This window comes from Mustela nigripes, chromosome 9, assembly GCF_022355385.1.
Source record: "Mustela nigripes isolate SB6536 chromosome 9, MUSNIG.SB6536, whole genome shotgun sequence".
In the NCBI taxonomy this organism is placed as follows: Eukaryota; Metazoa; Chordata; class Mammalia; order Carnivora; family Mustelidae; genus Mustela; species Mustela nigripes.
In genome coordinates, this window is record NC_081565.1 from 48222009 (window position 1) to 48244906 (window position 22898).

General features: G+C 39.1%; 1 protein-coding gene across 2 annotated transcripts in view; it reads left to right on the plus strand.

The window, feature by feature from the left end:
- MLLT3 (MLLT3 super elongation complex subunit) overlaps nt 1–22898 on the plus strand; it is a 277576-nt gene that overhangs the window by 155560 nt on the left and 99118 nt on the right. For both annotated transcript variants that reach the window (XM_059411570.1, XM_059411571.1), the window contains exons 3-4: nt 1172–1254; nt 11333–11476. In XM_059411570.1, coding sequence (XP_059267553.1) covers nt 1172–1254; nt 11333–11476 — 227 coding nt within the window. The remainder of the gene's footprint in view (nt 1–1171; nt 1255–11332; nt 11477–22898) is intronic.

Consider the following 22898-nt stretch of genomic DNA (forward strand, 5'->3'; position numbering starts at 1 on the left):
CTTCCTGAGGTAAACACTTCTGTCCTTGAATAATGGAAGGAAATACAGATGAAATGCCTGAATATATGGTAATGGGGAAATCTGTTGAGTATCAAACCCCTGATTCAGACAGTGAATGCTTTAGGAGGGTCAAAGGAGAAGAGATGATAGATAGTATTTTCTGGTCTGGAAAGGGCACCAAATTTGTGATGAAATTTGAATTTGAACTAGGAGAGGATACTAACAGTAGTATCAATGTGTGTTGAAAGGAATGACAGGAGGACGGGTCAAAGTTGGGAAATGCTGGACATATTTGGGGGGGGAGCAGTTGGTGCACTTGAATGTCGCACAGGAGCATGGATGGGTGACAAAAGAGGAGGGCTGAAAGGTAGCCGGGAGCCCTGCTGCAGACGACTTGAGCTGCCACGTCGAGGACGGTGTCACCTTGATGTTCAGCATCTACATTTTTACTTTATGATACTACCAAATGCAATCTTAACTAGAATAATTTCAGTTGGCTTGTGGTTTTGATTTAATCGATAGTCTTATGGTATGAAATCATATTTAGCTTCTTGAGGGTGTCTCTTATTTCCTAAGAACTGGCCTAAATAGTCTTGTTTAATTCTTTTTTGGAGGGGAGGGGGACTTGGGATAGTGACGTTATGGGCACCAGTAATACTGGAAGAGTCTGGATTTAGGATTTCCTAAGGAAGGAGGCTGTCATGGCACCTTTTGACAGAGAAATCAGGGTATCTCCAAAAAGTGAAGGGTATAAGGACAGAGTAATTTACATCAAAGGCCTGACCCAGATAGTACTTTTGGTCGGAAACTTTCAAGCTTTGGGTGGTAGGAGCTATCCTCAGTTTCCCTAAAGCTTTGGGGCAGGAGGACAACAACTGAAGTCAAGTTATTAATGATCACGGTGGACTGCGATGAGATGCCGCCATCAAGATTTTAACAAAGAGCTCACAGATTTGCTTTGCCTAGGAAAATTATTGTAGATTCCGGGGAAGTAAAGGCTAAGATCAGAGAGGCACATGGGGATTTCGCAAAGGGTGTGAGAAGGGAGCATGATCTAGATAGTAGACTGGGTGTTTTTTGTTTTTGTTTTGTTTTGTTTAGTTTTCAAAAGAAAGATGGTCTTTCTGTCTTTTATTCTCCTCTCACCTGTTTTCTCTTTTTAATGTTGCAGTGTGCAAAGATCCACCTTACAAAGTAGAAGAATCTGGGTATGCTGGTTTCATTTTGCCAATTGAGGTTTATTTTAAAAACAAGGTATGTAATCTTTACCCATTAATCTTTCAGTGGAAGATCCTCCATTAAACAGATGATGTTTAAAGTAATTTTGATTCATAAACACTTCTATCACTAGATTATTTGAAAATAAAAGCTAAATATGTCTTCTAGGAATTTTGGCTATTATTACCCTTAATTATAAAGGAAGTGGCTAAAAAGGATAATTTCAATTCTGTGAAGCCAGGTTATATGAAATTCATTAAACTTTCTTTATTAAGAGAAGAATGATTGCCATTTGAAGAAAATTATTATATGTTTGTAAAACAGAAAAGAGAAATTAAGGTTTTTTTCAGTGAAATGCTGCTTTTCTCATTTTTATATTTTTAGAATTTTAGACACTTGGAAAGAATAATCTCTCATTTATCGTTAGCTGCCACACACACGGCATACTAAACCATTATATCAGCTTGACATATAGATTCTACTGGATTTAAAAATATATATGTAGCAAAACACACAGACTATATAATATTACAAATTGCTCAACCTCTGTGGGGTTCACTTTTCTTATTTATAAAATGGGGATGGATAAGAGTATCTACCTCATAAGGGGGCTAGGAAGATTAGATACAATATGTCTGTATAGAATATTGAAAATAATGCTTCATGTATAAGTAAGCACTTGGTAGATACCTTTCTTAGTAATACCACTGAAATGTTCTTGTTTTTTTATCAAATCAGAATTTGTTGGGATACATTATGTCTGCTCATGTAATATGCCTTCTCATTAATGTATTGACTTTTTTTTTTCTCATTTCAATTTGGATTTCTCTAAACTGGCTTTTAGCATTTTTTATTTGAGAAATTGATACATAATTTGCATATCATCAAATTCATCTTTAAAAAGTGTGCAAGTGTTCGGGTTTTAGCATATTGTGCAAAAATCACCACTATCTAATTTTATGACTTTCTTAGGATTTTCACCAACCCATAATGAAACCCTGTAACTATTAGCAGTATCTCATTCCTCCGATCTCCCGCCCCCGGCAATGATTAATCTACTTCCTTTCTCGATGTAATTTCCTGTTCTGATGATTTTATGTAAATGTGTGGTCTTCTGTGCCTGGCTTCTTTCACTTAATATGTCTTTGAGGTTTACCACATTATAGGATGCATTGATATGCTTACTATTTTTTTTAAATAACAGAATAACATCCCATTGTATAAATACACCACATTTTGTTCATCAGTTCATAATTTGCTTAACATTTGACTTTCTCCCATTTTTGGTTACTATGAATAATGCTGTTGTGACTATTCCTACATAAGTTTTTGTGTGGACATACATTTTCAGATCTCTTGGGTATACACCTAGGTGGAGTGGTTGGGTCATATGGTAACTCTGTTTTACTTTCTGAAGAACTGCCAACTATTTTCCAAAATGACTGTACTATTTTACATTCCCATCAGCAGTGGTGGGGAAGGATCCAGTTTCTCCACATCCTGGAAAACACTTGTCATTTTCCATTTTTCAAATTATAGTTATGGTGGTGCATGTGAAATGGTTTTGATATGTATTTGCCTGATGACTTATGGTTTTGAACATCTTTTCACATGCTTGTTGTCCATTTGTTTATTTTCTTTGGAGAAATGACTCTTTAAATCTTTTGTCCATTTTTTAATGTATTGATTTTTAATTAAAGTGGTTGTATTTATGGGGCGGTTCAAGAGCTTTTCTTTCCACCATCCCTGTTTTCAATATTCTAGAACTTTATTTTTTTTATTTTTATAGATCTTATTTATTTGACAGAGAGAAGGGGAGAGCACAAGCAGGAGGAGCCGCAGGCAGAGGGAGAGGGAGAAGCAGGTTCCTTGCTGAGCATGGGCCTGATGCGGGCGGGGCTTGATCCCAGGACCCAGGGATCATGACTTGAGCCGGAGGCAGACTCTTAACCGACAGAGCCACTCAGGTGCCCCTCAGTATTCTAGAAGTTTAATTAATAAAGATCATGTGGTGCCTTTCTTCCCTCTTGTCACACATCTAGTGTTTTATTTCATCTAGGCATTAGGAAGAGTCTAGCATTTCAAGCCAGAAAATGTGTTGTTCTAAAGTAATTAGGGACTAGACAGTAAGATCTCTTGTGGGAGGCTCATAATGGCTGTACAGTTCTATTCCCGTCTCCTTAAGTCAATTGAACATTGCATTGGCTTCAGTTTGGAAATAATGCTGTAGTGAAGTATCTTCTCTCCCTTTTTTTTTTAACCTTTTCTGGTCATTTTTACAGGCTATCTTTTCAACAAAAAAATTTTTTTTTCTGTATTACCCAATTTCCTTTTTTATAGAAATCACCAGAATCTCCTAACACCACACATACGTCCATGTACACACACACACACACACACACAGGTTCAGTCTTCTCGGCACTTTGTAGTCATGCCTATGATTCATCTTATTGACTCAGTTTGTGAGGAATTATAGTTTACTAAAAAATGAAGGAAGGAGGAGGCACATGAGATGGAAAGCAGTCATTTCTTTGGGGCCAGTATGAAGTAGACACTTGAGCTGAACACCGTTGAATAGATTTTCTGTTCAGCATCCATATTAGCTTCAGTTTTCTGGGTTTAGATTGTCTTTAAGATTTTATACTTAATAACAATTGCTGTTTTTATAGGTACACAGTGAGACATCTATATTTCAGTGTTTGTGATATGAAAAAGTGGGCTGTACCTAATTGATCCTATATAGAGATGTGGATCCCTCAATGGTGGGTTAGGAATACACAAAATGCTGTATAGCAGTTAATGTAGCAACATGGATAAGTCTCAGAAACAAGAATCATGACAACTTGAAAGTTACAGAAGTGTAAGTATATGGTTATGATGCCATTTTTATATGTTTTTAGAAGCCACTGAAGCTGAGAATAAATAATGTTCTAGAAATACACATACGTAGCACAAGAGTGTGAATTGAAATGACAGCACGGGAACTAAGTATCATTGGTTACTGGGGAGGAGCCGTAGAGCAGCTTATATTTATAAAATTGTATCCTTTAGGGGCTCCTGGGGCTCAGACAGTTAAGGGTCTGCCTTCAGCTCAGGTCATGATCCCTGGGTCCTGGGATGGAGCCCTGCATCAGATTCTCAGCAGGGAGCCTGCTTCTTACTCTCCCTCTGGCTCTCCCCCTGCTTGTGCTTTCTTTCTCCCTTGCTCTCTTTTGCAGATAACTAAGATTTTTATTTATTTATTTGACAGAGATCACAAGTAGGCATAGAGGCAGGCAGAGAGAGAGAGAGAGAGAGAGGAGGAAGCAGGCTCCTGGCTGAGTGGAGAGCCCGATGCGGGGCTCGATCCCAGGACCCTGGGATCATGACCTGAACCGAAGGCAGAGGCTTTAACCCACTGAGCCACCTGGGTGCCCCTCTCAAATAAAATCTTTAAAAAATAAAATAAAATTGTATCCTTCAAGGAAAAGGTAAACAGTGAAAATGTTAACATCTGCTTAATCTCAGTGGAGGGTACATGGGTGTAGTATTTCAAGTTCTTTTCTGTATGTTACTAATTTTTTAATTAGAATTTATTGCTTTGTCATCTCTTTTCATTTGTCTTGGAGTTATTTTATTGTTGTTGTTTTTTAAAAGATTTTATTTATTTATTTGACAAACAGAGATCACAAGTAGGCAGAGAGGCAGGCAGAGAGAGAGGAGAAAGCAGGCCCCCCCACGGAGCAGAGAGCCTGACAGGGCTCGATCCCAGGGATCTGGGATCATGACCTGAGCCGAAGGCAGAGGCTTTAACCCACTGAGCCACCCAGGCCCTGTTGTTGTTGTTTTTTAAGAAACCAAAGTTTTGCTGTATTCTCTGAGCCAGATACATTTCTCTTCTTACTGAAATGATGTGTGGGTAAAAATTTAGGAGTCTGGGCTCTTCCTCCAGAATGTACATTTTATTTCTTTTGAGTCTTTATCATTTTATTCACCCCTGGAGTTGCTTCAGCTCTGTCTCAAAGAATGAACATCCATTACAGTAATGGTTTATGAAAAGTATTCTTCAGAGTTTTCAGAGAAGATGAGAGAAAGCTGCAGAAAGACTTCCATGTGATCTTGAGGAGAGTCCTGCTACTGTATGTTAAGGACTATATCATCCTGTCCTCAGGTCTATCTCCATCCTTCTGCTTTCCCTGCCTCTAAATAAGCCTGTTTTCAGTTTTGTTCCTTTAATTGAGAGGTCAGAGTCATTACCCCAAAAGGGGAGGTAGAGTGTCTGTCAGTGCTGCTTTTCCATTCTTGTATGTTTATTCTCTCTTGTTTTGCATTTGTTTTCAACAGAACAAGCTTCTCTATGAGAATGATGAGTATTGCAGAAATTAAACCAGTAGGCCCACTGAACCGTACTTGACTGTAGCATTTTAGGTTGAAAGGATACCCGGCTTCTCTCTTTCATTCTGTCCTTAGAGAAGGACATCTACCTGAGTAGATGCCAAGGACTGAAGCGGAACGAGAGGGACAGTTTGATTCTGCCGGAACAGATTTCCACCTCGAGGTGGAAATGTATTAGCTGCGTATATAGAATAGAAGCATACTTTCTTGTTTGCAATTTGAGAAGACTCTTTCCCAAGGTGCATAGATTGACATAATATTGAAGTCTGCCTTCCAAGAAGGAGTTCATTTGGCTAGAACACAAGATTTGTGAGTACGCTTTTCTCTTCTCAAAAGAAAAATCTTTAAAAGAAAATTGCACTCAGGTTCTTAGAAAGAATCATTCTCTGTGGTCCTTACCCTTAGTTTTATGGAAACGTGTTTTTTCTTTTTTTAAATATATATTTAAGTGTTGTGAAGTGATATTGTTATTCATTCTTTCCCTGCTGGTAATGGTTTATATATACATCAATACATTTTTATTTTTAAAAAAAGTATGCAGAATATATATATTTTAAAGATTTTATTATTCATTTGGGAGAGAGAGAGAGAGAGCACAGAGGGAGACTGAGAAGCAGACTCCCCGCTGAGCACAGAGCCAGACACGGGGCTTGATCTTGGTATCCCCAAGATCAAACCTGAGCTGAAGGAAGACACTTAACTGACTGAGCCACCCAGTGCCCCTGCAGGAGTATATTTTTTTTACTCCATTTAGTCATTATTAACTGTTTGGTACAGCCTTTCCTGATTAACCCCCATGCACTTGCACAGATAAAATCTATGTCAAGTAGAGATTGTCAGGGGCATAATATTAAAATACGATATATTTTATAGATCTGTGACTTACCTTTACTCCACTTGGCAGTATTTCCAAATTTGTATTTTTAAACATCTGATTGGTATTCAGTGATATGATATACTCACTTGAAGAGCATTTCATTTTTTTCCTACCATTACAAACAATGCTACCACAAACATTTTATCATCTGTATCTGTCTTTGCACACATATTTGACTATTTCTGTAGAAGAGATTCTTAGAATTACTGGGTTAGCATGTTGACTGCCAAATTGTCTTCCCAGAAGGCTCTACAAATTTACATTCCCAATTATAAGGCAGAAAGCAGTCCTTCTTATGTTTTTAATTAAATTCTAAGGTTGTGTTGACTGTTTTACAGTTTAGAAGAGAGGCAGGTAAATAAAAAATGATCATAATTCAATGTGATAATTACATTAATAAAGGAATGCTCTAAGAGGAATGTCTAATCCAGATTGGATTGGAAGTATTAGGAAGACTTCAGCAGATTTCATGCTATAGCTGTGTTTTGAATAATGAGTGCATTAAGCAAGCAAGGCAGGAGAGGTGTGTTGGGAGGGAGTAGAGTGTAGGCGTGGGGAGCAGTACATGTGAAAGGCAAAATGAATGAAATAATGCGAAGTATTGGGAACCGCAAGTGCTACACAATTCCAGGAGCACAGGGTGTCGTGAGAAAACAAAGGAAATGCAGGGAAAGTTTTAAAGGAATATGGTTATTCCAAGGAAGTAGGATTTTATCCTTTGGAAAATGATGAGTCATTAAAGGCATTTATATCAATGAAAGGATGTAATCTGATTTTTCTACTGGGAAGATCACTGCCTTGTCACTGTGGGAGGTAGAATGGGGTGGGTTCAGACATAGGGGAGGTGACCAGGTGAGGAATGATGAAGGTCTAAGCTAAGGCAAAGGTATGGTGACTGGACAAAGGAGCTGAATTTGAGAGTTCCTAAGGGGGAATTCTGAGTAGAAATTGGGAGACTATTTGAGTGTGATGAGTGAAGTGGGAGGAAGAGCTGGGAATTTTTTTTTGTATTTTTAACTTTGATAAGAAATTAGGACTTCTGCTTGCCAAGATGTAGCGAGTAGGAGAAAGGACAGATAAAGATAAGCTCAAGTTAAGATAACCTGTGACTTTTGGGGCACCTGGGTGGCTCAGTGGGTTGAAGCCTCTGCCTTCAACTCAGGTCATGATCGCAGGGTCCTGGGATCGAGCCCCACGTCGGGCTATCTGCTCTGCGGGGAGCCTGCTTCCTCCCCTCTCTCTCTCTGCCTACCTCTCTGCCTACTTGTGATTTCTCTCTCTGTGTCAAATAAATTAAAAAATCTTTAAAAAGAAAAAAAAGATAATCCGTGACTTGTTGCTGTGGGTCAACTCAGTGGAGATGTGGGCAGATTGTGCAACATGAGTGTCTGGCCATCAGGTGGTTGCTGGGCTGGAGGTATGGATAAGGGAGTAACTGTCCTATAGGAAGAAGTGACACCCTGTGAATGTGTGTCAGCTTCTTGGGGAACTTGCCTGCAGTTAAAGGAGGTCTAAGGGTCAGTGACAAGAGATGGGAAGCCAGTAAAGAAGACTGGGAAGGAATGCCAGTTAAGTGTGAGGAAAACCAGGAGAGAGGGGTATCCTGATGAAAGAGGGGAAAGACCAGGGTTCAGGGCTGCTTGCTAGTGAGCGAATGAGTGGAGACTGATTTGGGGAGGTGTGGACTAGGAGGTGGAAACTGAATTTGTAGTCTGTAATGCTTACATTTTGACAGTTTTAGGTGCTAAGATTTTTGAGTCAAAAAAAGTAGGTTCAAATCACGTTGTTTCATCACAATAGTAATATAACAAATCCTTTTTTTAAAATAAAGAAAGATTTTTTTAGAGTGCATTGGGGAGGGAGGGGTCCAGGGAGAGAGAGAGAGAATGCCAGGCAGGCTCCACAGCCAGCGCAGAGTGCGTTGTGGGGCTCTGTTTCAGGATCCTGACATTATGAGCTGAGCCAGAATGAAGAGACAGTTGCTTAACCCTCTGAGCCACCAGGTGCCCCACAAATTTTTCTTTTTTAAAGACAAGCATTGCTTTATTTGAATACATTCTCTATTAAAAAACAGAACTACCTCATACATTGCTATTGAGATTTTAAAATGGTGCAGCCACTCTGGAAACGAGTAAGGCAGTTTGTAAAAAATGTTGAAACACGGAGTTACTTTAGGACTCAGAGGTTCTGCCCTTAGGTGTTTACCCAAGAGAAATGAAAATACATGTCTGCATAAAAACTTAAACACAGATGTTCATACCAGCACTATTCGCAGTGGCTAAAAAGAGAAAAATACACATGTCTATCCGAGAAGTGAATAAACAGTAACTGGGATACCTCATACAGTGGAATATTATTCAGCCGTAAAAAGGAACTAACTACTGACATATGACACACATGGATGAACCCTGGAAACATCATGCCAAGTGAAAGAAGACAAAGGACTACATATTGTGTATGTTCATATATCTGTATGAAATGCCAAGTCTGCAGAACAGGCACCTTTAGGGAAACTGAAGTAGATTAGTGGTAGGAGGTGATCTAGGATCTGGGGGAATGGGGAGTGACTCCTGATGTATTTGAGTTTTATTTCTGGAATGATGAGAATGTCAATCTAAAATTAGGTGGTGGTGATGGTCTCATAATTCTGTGAATATAGTAAAAACCACTAAATTGTATCCTTTTAAGGATAGATTTTATGGTCCGTGAATTATTTCTCAATAAAGCAGTTAAAAGTAAACAAAATGGCAAAGCTAATGACAAATGAAAGAAAATGGTAACCCTTCACAGAGATGGTTAATATTTGTAACACAGAGGCGTTTTTATATAAAATAATGCAACAAATTCCAGTGCTTTAATTTCCATACCTGGGAAACAGGGCTCACAGTTGACCTAGAGGCGAGCTATGAGAATTAAATGAGATAACTGTTAACATTCGTATTAGTCACTGTCATTATTCTTAGTCTTCATTGCACCTGGGATGCTTAAGAATCTGTGTGTAGAGAGGTTTAAGTGTTTAGCTAACTACGGTAGTAGCTCGAGAGTAGAACTTGAGTATCGTGAAATTCTGATGATTGCGTTCTTGTGGATCTGATGCTGTTTCCTCCTCCTGGTTCATTTCACAGATGTTTATTGGATTTCTGCTATGCACAGGTGCTAAGCTAATTGTCAAGGATGCAAGGATGATTCAACCATTGCTCCTGCTTTCAAGATTTTTTTTTTTTTAAAACAAGTTTAATGAAGCCATTGAACATGATACTGGGGAAACATTCAAATAGTACATAATACATTCGTAATTAAACTGGTTAGCAACTGAGGCACAGAAAATCAGGGTTAAAGCAAAATAAGCTTTCAAAAGAAAACAGTTTAAGTGTCAAAAAACTGAAAGCCTCTTTGAGAAAACTGATGACAGTGTCAAAGTTTTTGTGTTTTTAAAAAAATTTTCTTATTTCTTTTATTATTTCTTTCTTTATTTTACTGTTATGTTAGTCACCATACAATACATCATTTTTTAATTTAATTTAATTTGTGTCTGTGTGTGTATTCCAGAATTCATTGTTTATGCACCACACCCAGTGCTCCATGCAATATGTGCCCTCCTTAATACCCACCACCAGGCTCACCCAACCCCCCATCCTCCTCCCCTCCCAAACCCTCAGTTTGTTTCTCAGAGTCCACAGTCTCTCATGGTTAAGTAGGATAAAGGGAAAGACAGGATGCTTACCCTAAGATGTGGCAAGGAGAAGAGAGACGCTCAGAGGGCAGAGGCGAGGCAGCGGGAAATTGGGAGTGGAGTCCTAGGAATCCGTCCCCAAAGTGAAACCTGAGTGGAGAAGGAGGAGTACAAGTTGTCCAAGTGACAAAAAGGTGGAGGAATGGAGGTGGGCAATGAGGGTGGTAACGTGAAGCAGGGGTGAAACTCAGAGCTAGCCTAGAACATAAGGGATGCTGGAAATACCCAACAGCATGTGTTTGCTGCACCAGGAGATGGGTAGATGTTGTGTAGCGGGATGATGAGCCGAGAGCCAGGTTCTGAAAGCCTTTCTTAGGAGGCCTTCAAGTGAGCTTTGATTTTTATCCTAATGGCAGTTGGCAACTTTTAAAGTGCGTGTTTTTTTTTTTTTTTTTTTTTTTAAGATTCTGTTTGTTTATTTGACAGAGACCGCGAGAGAGGGAGCACAAGCAGGGGGGAGTGGGAGTGGGAGAAGCAGGCTTGCTGCAGAGCGGGGAGCCCGAAGTGGGGCTCGATCCCAGGACCTGAGCTGAAGGCGGCAGACCCTTATCTACTGAGCCACCCAGGTGCCCTAGCTTTTTAAGTTTTAATCAAGCTGTGGAGTGGCTAGATTTTTGTTCCATGTGGATAATTTTGAGGCCTGGATGAAGGAGGAATTGAAGATCAATCTGTTCTGAAGTAGGAAGACCTGCTAGAGAAAGGAGCTTATTCTAGTTTGGGCAGTGAGAAGAGTTACAGGTTAGAGGGTTTGTTAGAGAAATATTTAGGAGAGAAAATGGCAGTTGTTGCTAATGGGTGGAGGGGTGGAGTGGGAAAGGGAGGAAGTGGCTTCAGGGGTATCTTCGGTTTCTAGTTGGGTGGCTGTGTTGGTGGCGTTGTACCACTTGAGATATTACAGGAAAAATGATGAGTTGGTTCTCTCAGAAACAAGACACTGATTCATTAGGTATTTGCTTTTTGCTCGGTAGATAATCCCATGATAATTTTCTTTTTCCAGGTCTTTGACACAATAGCTGTTGGATACCTGGGTCTTTTCTGTTTTTTCTGAAGAATGAAACTTTGCTTTCAAAATTTGTATGTGCTTGACTTTTCTCTTTTCTTTCTCATTTTTTTTTTTCTTAAATCTCTAGGAAGAACCTAAGAAAGTCCGCTTTGATTATGACTTATTCCTGCATCTTGAAGGCCATCCACCAGTGAATCACCTCCGCTGTGAAAAGCTAACTTTCAACAACCCCACAGAGGAGTTTAGAAGAAAGTTGCTGAAGGCAGGAGGGGTAAGTGGGCACTGCCTTGTGAAAAACCTTCATATCAAAAACTAGTTGCTACTGTGTTAAGAGGTATCCTAGTGTTTTGAGAGAGGTGAGAGAGAGGAAGGACCTTAATGACTTAGCTATGGACTCCTGGTTTGGGAGGAAGAGGTAAGCCAACACGAATATTTTAAGTAGGTCTGAATCTGAAATTCCACTGTTTCTAAGAATAACTTGATAGTCTGTGCAACTCCAATCTATTTTAACAAAAAGCCGAAAACAATTAACTTTCCTCAGTTAAGGATAGTGTCTGAACTTTGTCATACCAGTTTATAGAAACTTTTAGGTAAATTTGAAAGTCCTGTTTAAAATTATATAAAAAGAGGGATGCTTGGGTGGCTCAGTTGTGTTAAGCGTCTGCCTTCGGCTCAGGGCATGGTCCCAGCGTCCTGGGATCGAGTCCCATATCAGGCTCTTTGCTCGGCAGGGAGCCTGCTTCTCCCTCTGCCTCTGACTGCCATTCTGTCTGCCTGTGCCCACTCTCTCTCTCTGACCAAATAAATCAATCAATAAATAAATAAATCAATAAATAAATAAAATAAAATAATATAAAAAGAGGTTGTTGTCCAGATTTTCTTGTGAAAAATTAATAGAAAAGGTATAGTCATTCATATGACAGGCTTGGGTATTTAAATGCACATTTTTGTTTATTTGAATTGTGTGTAGGTAAAAGATGGATCCTTCTTTCTTTCTTTCTTTCTTTTTTTTTCTTTCAAGATTTTATTTATTTGAGATAGAAAGAGAAGGAGAGAGAGAGCATGAGCAGGGGAGGTTCAGAGGCATAGGGAGGAGGAGAAGCAGACTCCCTGCTGAGTAGGGAGCCTAACACGGGGCTCGATCCCAGGACTCTGGGATCATGACCTGAGCTGAAGGCAGACACTTAGCTGGCTGAGCCACCCAGGTGCCCCGGATTTCTTCCTTTCTTTCTTTCTATCTATCTATCTATTTATAAAAGATCATGGTAGCCAAGTTTTGCTTGTGTGATTTGGCTTGGTTGGGGAACAAGGGGTTTTGTACAGATAATAAAGCGTGGAGTACTTGCTTACTGACTCGTGAAAGTCTGCAGTGGGCACCGTTGGGACCATCATCCTCATTCCACTTCATGTGAACTTCCTGTGTCATCTTCTGTGGGCAGTTCTGACCCTGTAAAATGTTAAAATATGTTCTTTATTTCAGAATTTCCTTCACTTCGTTTTCCTGGAAGGTTTTTGATAGCTTTGCCTCAATGCACGTATCATATGTGTAAACATGTGTGGACCATAACTTTGCAAAATGCCTCATTTCTCCTATAAGCTCTATCTGAGGGCTATGCAGGGAAGAGTTTGGCTTTATACAGCACGGGAATTTTTTCCCTTTATTGAAACCCCTTTCAGTGGGGTTAGAGACAACCATTTTGAGAGGATGTGGATCCTCTCATAAGAAAATCACCCATATGTTCACTTCTGTGAACTTTTTGGTTTATGTAGAACTTGTGGAGTCCATTTTTTGGAATCTTTTTTTTGCCAAGCACCCATCCGTTCAGTTGAAATACTAATGCATTTGAAGCACTAGTATCAGCACTCTGAATAAAATGGTATTTGTCATAAATACCATCTCATGGTTTGTTTTTTTTTTAAAGATTTTATTTATTTGACAGAGATCACAAGTAGGCAGAGAGGCAGGCAGAGAAAGAGAGAGAGGGAAGCAGGCTCCCCGCTGAGCAGAGAGCCCGATGTGGGGCTCTATCCCAGGACCCTGAGATCATGACCTGAGCCAAAGGCAGAGGCTTAACCCACTGAGCCACCCAGACGCCCCCATCTCATGGTATTTTTGTCTTTATTTGTCTTAATGTACTGTGTCAGTACATTATGGGTTAAATAGGTTATTGGGCCAGCTTTGGAAATGAACCACCACGTACAGTACTTTATGGGGAAATGTATCTTCATGAAGAAACGGCCTTTTGTGATACAACTCATTTTCCTTTTTTTTTTTTTTTTTTAATTTACTTATTTTAGGGGAGAGTGAACAAGCGTGAGTGGGGGAGGGGCAGCGAAGGGAGGGAGAGAGAGAATCCTTAAGCAGACTCCCTGCTGAGCAGGGAGCCAGATATGGGGCCTGATCTTAAGGCCCTGAGATCATGACCTGAGCTGAAATCAAGAGTCAGATACTTAACTGCCTGAGGCACCCAGGCACCCTTGTAATACGACTCATTTTTAAACTTAGAGATTTATTATATATTTATTAAGGAATGGTGTTTTTTTTAAAAAACCTGTTTTATTCTTTTTATAGTTATCAAAACCACAGTGTTGATGCTATTTACCTCTGGCTATGCCCTTAAAAATGAACTGGTCCATTCCTGGTTATCTACTCAACAAAAATGAAAACACTAGTTTGAAAAGATATATGTGCTCTTATGTTTATTGCAGCATTATTTATAATAGCCAAGAAGCACGCTATGTGTCCATTGATAGAAGAATGGGTAAAGAAGATGTGCTATATATACGTAATGGGATATTACTTTGCAGTAAAGGAAGAATGAAATCCTGCCAAGAGGATTTCATTGGATGGACCTCGTAGATGGATATTCTGCTAAGTGTAGTAAGTCAGACAGAGAAAGACAAATACCATGATTTTACTCGTATTTGGAATCTCAAAAACAAGTCAAAGACAAATACCATGACTTTACTTATATATGGAATGAAAAAAACTGGCAGCCAACCAACCAAACAAAATAAAACTAACAGAAACAGACTTGCAAAGACAGAGAACAAATTTTGTTGGTCACCAGAGGGGAGGAGGGTAGGGGACTGGTGAAAAATATGAAGGGGATTAAGAGGTACAGCCTTCTAGTTATAAAATCAATAAGTCATGGGAATGAAAATAGAGCATAGGGAATTTAGTTAGTAGGACTGTGATAAATGTATATGGCGACAGATACACTTATCATGGCGAGCATTTCATAATGTAGATAGCTGGCGAATTACTATGTTGTACACCTGAAACTAAGATGATATTGTCGGTCAACAATTGAGTCCTGATGCAGGACTCAATCCTGACTTTGGGATCATATCCTGAGCTGAAGACCAGCTGAGCCACCAGGCGCTGTTGAATCAAAAAAAAAAGAGCTGGTCTATTTAAAATCCTGATTGTTAATATTTCCGTTTTATGATGGTGGCATTTTATGCTTCTCATTATTCCTCTTGGCTGTGTCTTCAGGTGGGTGATCAGAGCCCGTGGATTCTGGAGCTTGAATATGTCAGGCTTCTGATAAGAGTCGTAGGAAAGAGTAAATACGACACAAGAACTTTATAAAACACTTCTTAGTCCCAGAGTACTCAGGGCTTGCTGGCCCGCTGGAGAAGGGGTTACAGGTCACTGATAATACAGATGAGCGCGTTGTCGATAAGGTCTCGGGTAGAGTTCTCTCTCCCTCTTCTCAGCTCTATCTCAGAACTGCCCTCCTTGACTCTCCTTCGTTGTATTTTTTGGAGGGCAGTTTGAAGCCTGCGGATTTTTTTCTGTTAGACTTGGATTGTGTCTTGACACCTCTAAAATAGGTTGAAATGTGAACTGTTCAGGCAAATCAGTTACTTAACAAAAATTCTTTAAGAGACTGATGCCAGTGGATTTTGGGGTAAAATTAAAATTTGAAAATGTGTTTGAAATAATAGAAATCCTCTAGATTCTGTCCAGGTAGTACGGGAAAATTAGTCTTTTATGGAAATCTGGGCATCTGTAGACTAATGAACATTTTTTTGGCTGCCTAGATTTTTGTCTACCTTGTATTGTTTTTGCCTGATATGTAAATATTTATCATTGTCTTGATATTAATGCAGACTGCTATAGTGTTACTAACTTATGAACCATTTTGATTTTATTAGAAATATTCTTTCTTTCTTCTTCTTCTTTTTTTTTTTTTTTTTTTAAGATTTTATTTATTTGAGAGAGAGAGTGAGAAAGCTTGAGCGGGGAGAAGGTCAGAGGGAGAAGTAGACTCCCCATGGAGCCGGGAGCCTGATGCAGGACTCAATCCTGGGACTCTGGGATCATATCCTGAGCTGAAGAGCCACCAGGCGCTGTTGAAATCTTTCTTTTAAGCTCTATTAACATCATTGACATGCATATACCATTGTATAAGTTTAAGATGTATTGATTTGACACACTTGTATATTGCAGAAAGATCACTCCCATAGTATTAGCTATCACCTCCGTCACGTTACATAATTACCATTTCTTTTTTGGTGAAAACATTTAAGATCTACACTCTTAATAATTTTAAAATACACTATATGATAATATTAATTATAATTGCCATATATACTTGCTTTTCATTGCATTCCACTTGCTCCTCTTATAAGTGACCGTTCGTCCTGTTTGACCAGCATCTCCTCCCTTCCCCCACTCTCCAGCACCTGGTAGCTGCCATTCTAGTCTCTGTTTCTAGGAGTTCAGCTTTTTAAGATTCCACATATAAGTGATATCATAGAGTATCTGTCTTTCTCAGTCTGACTTTCACTTGGGAGCATGTTGTCACCAATGGCACGATGTCCTTTCTCAGGGCTGAATAATACTCCATTATTCTGTCGATTCTGTTGATTCACTTGTCGATTCACTAAGGTTGTTTCCACATCTTAGCTATTGTGAATAGTGCTGCTGTGGACATAGAAGCACAGATATCTTTTCAGTATGCTGGTTTTATTTCCTTTGTTTAAACACACACATACACGCACACACGCACTTGGGATTGCTGGATCCTATGGTAGTTCTGTTTTTAATTTTTTGAGGAACCTCTATATATTGTTTTCCATAGTGGCTGTACCAGTGTACAGTCCCACCAACATTGCATTGAGGATTTTATTTTTTTCCACATCCTCTCCAATACTTATCATTTCTTATCATTTTGATAATAGCCTATCTAACAAGTGTGAGGTGATCTTTCTCAGGGGCAAAATCGTGATTTTATTTTGCATTTCCCTGATGATTAATGATCTTAAGTACCTTTTTATGTACCTGTTGGCCATCGTGTATCTTCTTAGGCAGATTTTTAAAAATCAGGATGTAGTTTCTGCCATATGAATTCTTTATATATTTTGGATATTAACCCCTTAGATGATTTGTAAATACTTTCCTCTGTAGGTTTCCTTTTTCATTTTGTGTCTGATTTCCCTTGCTTTGCAGAAGCTTTTTGTTTGATGTAATTGTACTTGTTTATTTTTTATTTTGTTGCCTTTGTTTTGATGTTTATTAGAACTCTTGTTATGACTATGTCTCTTCAGATAAATCCCCCCCCCCCCGCTGGATTTTAGGGCAAAGAGGGGTGCTAAGTTTCTTACACTTAAACATTACATGTGTGATATAGATGTTTATATTCTGTCTTTACAGGAAAATCTCAATCCCATATCATACTGTGTGAAATCATTATAGCATGAGGCATGAAAGAGTAAACCTACTGTTTGGGCTCTGGGTCCTTCTCCTGACTTTTTCTTTTAAACCAAAAGTACATAACACTATTAAAAGTTGAACTTGGTGGGGCACCTGGGTGGCTCAATGGGTTAAAGCCTCTGCCTTCACCTCAGGTCATGTTTCTAGGGTCCCGGGATCAAGCCCCGCATCAGGCTCTCTGCTGAGCAGGGAGCCTGCTTCCTCCTCTCTCTCTTCTGCCTCTCTGCCTGCTTGTGATCTCTGTCAAATATATAAATAAAATCTTAAAAAAAAAAAAAAAGTTGAACTTGGCTTTTCAAGAGATCAGAAAGGTTGTTTTTAGAGGTAGTAGCATCTTAGAAAAATACTTTTAACTATTAGAAGAAAATAATTCCAAAGAGCTTTCTGCCAGAAGATCTTGAAAGATTTTAGATTTTTTTTTTCTACTTTAGAATCTATAAACCAATATGTCATAAACTACATGACAACTTTTTTCTTGAGGCAGGTGTTCCCACAACATTCCTTTTTTCCTCTGGATTTCTTCCTCTTTTTTTTTTTTTTTTTAAGTGTTGAAGCTCATTCTAAATAGTCTCAAAGAAATGTACTCTTCTGTTGAATAGCAGAAGTTTTATATATATATATATTATATATATATATAGTATATATTTCGGATATTTTGCTTTAAAAGAAAAAATAGTAACTTTTGAGGGAAGGATACTTTTGTAATGAAGCATTGTTCTCTGATAATATTGGACTACAGAATGATTTCATTTTCAAGACCCTAAATGAGAGACCTTATTGGAACTGCTATAGGGAACTTGTAGATTTGGTTTAGGATCTAGCCCCTGTCAGGCCTTAAGTAAAAGACAGAAGGCAGGGGTCTGGACATACAAAAGAACAACCTGGGAGCTCCTGAGAGGAGATTGCTTTTATTTTGAGATCTTATTCTATTTTTTGTTTGGTAGGAAGGGTAGAGACCATGAGCAATAAACTTGAGGGTAAGACATGATGTAGTCTATTTGTCCTTGGATTTTAAACAAAAGGACCAAATATACCCCATTGGGAAGCACCTCTGAATTCCGCTGAGAATTTCTACTTTTTTTTTTTTTTTTTAATTTGACAGACAGAGGTCACAAGTAGGCAGAGAGAGGGGGAAGCAGGCTCCCTGCTGAGCAGAGAGCCCGATGCGGGGCTTGATCCCAGGACCCTTGGGATCATGACCTGAGCCAAAGGCAGAGGCTTTAACCCACTGAGCCACTCAGGTGCCCCTCTACTTCTTTTTGTATAAAATGTTGAATCCTTTTTGAATGATTTTCAAAATGCTGTTTAGGATTTCGGGTTGTTTTTTTTTTTTTTTTTAAAGATTTTTGATCACAATAGATGAATTTGTTTTTACTGATCACTTTCTTAGTAGCTAGAATTCAATCCTACTGAAAAAAATGCTGAGGGGCTTGACATCTATTACGTTTGACTGAAAGATGAGTTTTTCTTTTGGGTGTTGGCAGTTAAGATGCAGATATCGTGTACCTATAGCTGAAAGTCGTCATTCTCCCTAACAGCTCTCTGGGGATTCCTGTGAGGAGGGAGTGTGATACCGTTGGAAAAAGTTTTAAAATCAGGTAGACTTAAATAAAAAGCTCGTCTTTGCCATCTTCCAGCTGAAAAAAATGATGACATCTCTTTGAATCTCAGGTTGTCAGCCGTGAAATGGGTGAGACTGTGTTTTCCTCAGTGGGAATGTCCAAACATTAAATTCCAGTTTGGTTAGCAGATACCCGACCCCTTGGTTCTTTTTCCTTTGTTGGTTTAGAAAATCAACAGATCTTTAACTACATTTATGTCAAGCATTAAAGGACTATGAGAAAGATTTGCTCTGTGGCATAAGGCGCTCTAGATTTAGTCATAGGAAGCCGTCTTTACTATCGGTGAGTGTGACTCGCATACTGGTGGACCTGTGTTGGATTTAAAGGATAATAGCCCATGGTATCTCCCTTCAAGGAGTTTAACTCTGGCAGCTTATATTTTGCTTATATAAAGATTTTATTTATTTATTTGACTGACAGAGATCACAAGCAGGCAGAGAGGCAGGCAGAGAGAAAGGAGGAAGCAGGCTCCCTGCTGAGCAGAGAGCCCGATGTGGGTGGGGCTCCATCCCAGGACCCTGAGATCATGACCTGAGCCGAAGGCAGCGACTTAACCCACTGAGCCACCCAGGCACCCTATTTTGCTTATATAAAGTGAAATGAAGATCTGTTCAGATCTGTTCTTTTTTTTAAGATGTAAGATTTCATTAGAGAAATTACTAGTTTTCATCATTGTTCTTAATTCTGAATTTCTAGCAGATCTAATAAGGCTTCTTAAAGCCCTTAGAAGATTTCCCAAGTAGTATGTTCAGCACGGTGGTTGTATCCTTATGCTTCTGGGGAGAAAGCACAAAAGGGACAAGTATCTTTGGAGAATCGAGTTTATGTCACAGCTGCTCCCCTGTTTTTGGCCTGGAAATCAAATGGTCTGCTGTGGTTCTGTTGTTCTTTATGGAATGGTGGTAGGATACTGGTAGATTTTTTTTTTTTTTTTTGTCTTGCTTGCTTGCTTTCCTCAATTAAACAGGCCAAAGTCTAAACATGTTGTTCAGTCTATTTCTGAATCACTGGCAAGCAGTTAATTTTGAGGACTGAAAATTAAAACTAACCACAGCAGTTGTTAAAACTAGGGTTTCTATAGGCAGAAATCCAATTCCGTTCAGACACCACCTGTTTCAATAGGACATTTCAGACGCCCATTTGGCAGGCGTTGCTGGAGAAGACATGGGGAACATGCTTTCAGTCTGTGTTAAGTCTGCAGCATAATGTAGTCCTGCTTCTCAGAGTGACAGTTACATTTATATATGATACGTTTTTGCAAGGAATAAATTGGAATCTTTCTGAAACACTGCTTGCTGTGAAGTGGCATTCAAGTCCACGGCAGATCCCACCAAGGGGTTTTGGTTATTAAAGGATCAGAGGGAGCTCTTGATAAGGAACGTTCCCCAATGCAGCTATGCCAGCCATCTGAACATAGCATTTTATTGCAGGGTTCTGGAATGAATCTTGTCTGGGGCCCTTTAGTATTTCCTTTTGTAGGGCGATTTAGAACATTTTGAATTTCTAAACAGTGTAGATCACGTTCTCCCCTCCCCTCACCAAACTTTACGTTGTTTTTTGAAATAGGTAAATACCCACATCATACAAAGTGACGTACAGTCAGTCTTCCTTCAGGCCACCAACAAAGCTGGCGTGAATAACCTTTTCCATAGCTCTTTGTGCACAAAGATGAGTATATCTGCAGGAGAAATTCCTAGGAGTAAAATCATGGCTCGGAGGCAAAGTGGAATTTAAATTTTGACAGACATTTACAAATTGCCTGTCAGAGAGGTTATACTACCCTGCTTGCTTCAAGAATGTGTGAGAGTACCTAGTTCTCCTCACAGTGATTTATTAAACTCCCTTCCAGCCCCCCCATTGGATGAGTGAAAAATGAGATCTAATTTTTAACTCAGATTTCTCTTATGAATGATGATGAGCATCTTTTCATATGTTTAAAAGCTATTTTCATTTCCTCTCGAAGACCACATTTTAATGTATTTTAAATTGGAAATATTCTAAGTGTTTCAGTTTCAACTTAAATTTATGGGTATTCTTCCCACATACTTGCATTTGGAAAGGTTACAACAAGATAGGGAAGCCTAGTTCACCGAGGTCCATGTTTTCAGGCTTTCTTCAACATGTAACAAATTATGTTCTTAGGAACTGATTTGTCAAGACTTAGGCTTCTAAAAATATAAGTGGCTTTTGTGGCAAACTCATCCCAGGAGTGCCCAGAGGATGGATAGCTGGCTGCTTATTTTTAAAATGACTCAAAGAAAATAATGCACGGAAGATTATGTTGGTCGCTGTTCCTGGACAGCTTCATTTGATTTTTTGGATATTTGTTTTGGGACAAGTGTGCCTCTTTGTTATTTTCTGATATATATCATTCTGTAATTACCTTCCTCAAAAGATAAAAGGATGCTGCTGTTTTTCACCAGCACCAATAAAAGCTGATTTATTTAAATAAATGTAACATCAAGTAGGCTGCCTCATTTATTTGGTTGTTTCTCAGAATTGAGGTTAATTTTCTGTCATATATGCTATTTGCTCTTTTCTATATCCCCTTCCCCATGCCCCCCTGCCATCCCAAGCCCAGAAGATTAAATCGTGAAAGTAGAACATACGTATAAATGATAAATAGAATGTCAGAGTTGTGAGGCTTCATTCCAAATGTAACATTGGTCTCGTAAATTTTTAGGGAAAGCATGGTCATAGTAGAAAGTTATGTCACTCAACGTATTTGGTGGTTTTTATGGTTTAATTTCACCTAAAGTCACAGAAGTTGACGGCGGGACATTGCGGACTTTTAAAAATATGCACCAAAAAATAGCTGTGGTCTAACACAATCTGCTTTCATTTGTTCCTTCTTTCCTAATTACCTACTACTTCCCTTTTCAGTAAGGGAGGAAGAAAGCGAGGCACACTTTTCACAAGGTCCATAGCCCAGATATACTTACTGAATAAACTGAACAAAGGCTCAATGTGGCGGGGGTGGGTACAGGTAGATGTTTCTTAGTGTGTATTAGGAAGAACTCCGGCGAGTGTCTAAACTCCCAGCATTGGAGGGCATGCCGTGGTTCTTCTGGCAGATCTCCCAGGAGCGGCAGTTTAGCCGACTAGATGTAGAGACTTAATTTAGTCTTGAAAGAAATGCTGTGATATTTGGAAGGAAAGCAACACGGAAGCCTACCTCTAATTCTCACCCCCAGTGCACAAAAAGTTAAGAAAATAATAAGTGACTAGAAAAGGGGGGGAAAAAAACCCCAAACCGAAAACGTGTCAATCTTGGAGATTTTCAAATTAAAAAATGAACAATTCTTTCTCTTTTTATTTTTTAAGATTTTATTTATTTGACAGAGAGAGGAAGAGAAGGAGAGAGTAATAGAGGGAGAGGGAGAAGCCGACTCCCTGCTGAGCAGGGAGCTAGATTGGGGACTCGATCCCAGGACGCTGGGATTATGACCTCAGCTGAAGGCAGACACTTAACCAACTGAGCCACTGAAGCACTCCAATTCTTTCTCTTTTTAAATATACACATATTACAGTTGAAAACCGTTGGTTCAGTTTTTCCCTCTCTTCTTGGCTCATGTAGTTCATTATATACTTGTTTTTAAAGTTGCTTACAAAGCTTATCTAATATACCTAATCTGTTGCCTTAACTTCTAGCATCCTAGTAAAGGAACTGCTTATGAGAGCAGCTGTCTGCCTTGGCTGTCCCCACTGGATATTGTTTTTGGCTCATGCTCTATAATAATAAATAAAAGTAATTTTTGTGATGGGGGGGTAGAGAAAAGAAACTGAAATTAACATTTTATTTTATTTTATTAGCTGAGTTTTTATTGTCCTTGTAAGTTATACAAAAACCTGACAGTGGTGGGATCTGACAGTAACTTAAAAAAATACAGGTCTGAGACTCTTGAAATAGATATTTGTGTTTCATTTTTGAGGAGTAAGGATAAATGGTAGGTGGTTTACTATAATGATTTTTTAAAAAAGATTTTGTGTATTTATTTGACAGACAGAGATCACAAGTAGGCAGAGAGGCAGGCAGAGAGAGAGGGAAGCGGGTTCCCCGCTGAGCAGAGACCTCCGATGTGGGGTTCGATCCCAGGACCCTGGGATCATGACCCAAGCTGAAGGCAGAGGCTTTAACCCATTGAGCCACCCAGGCGCCCCTACTATAATAATCTTTATCACCACAAGGGACACAGCCATGCTGTGATTGAAAGAATGTTGGATTTGAAATCTGAAGGCACAAATTCAATTCTCAGATCTGCTGCTAATTTACCTTGGGCTTTAGGTTGGTATAAATCTAAAATAAGCGTAATATCCCCTTCTTCCACTTGAGATTATTAAATAAA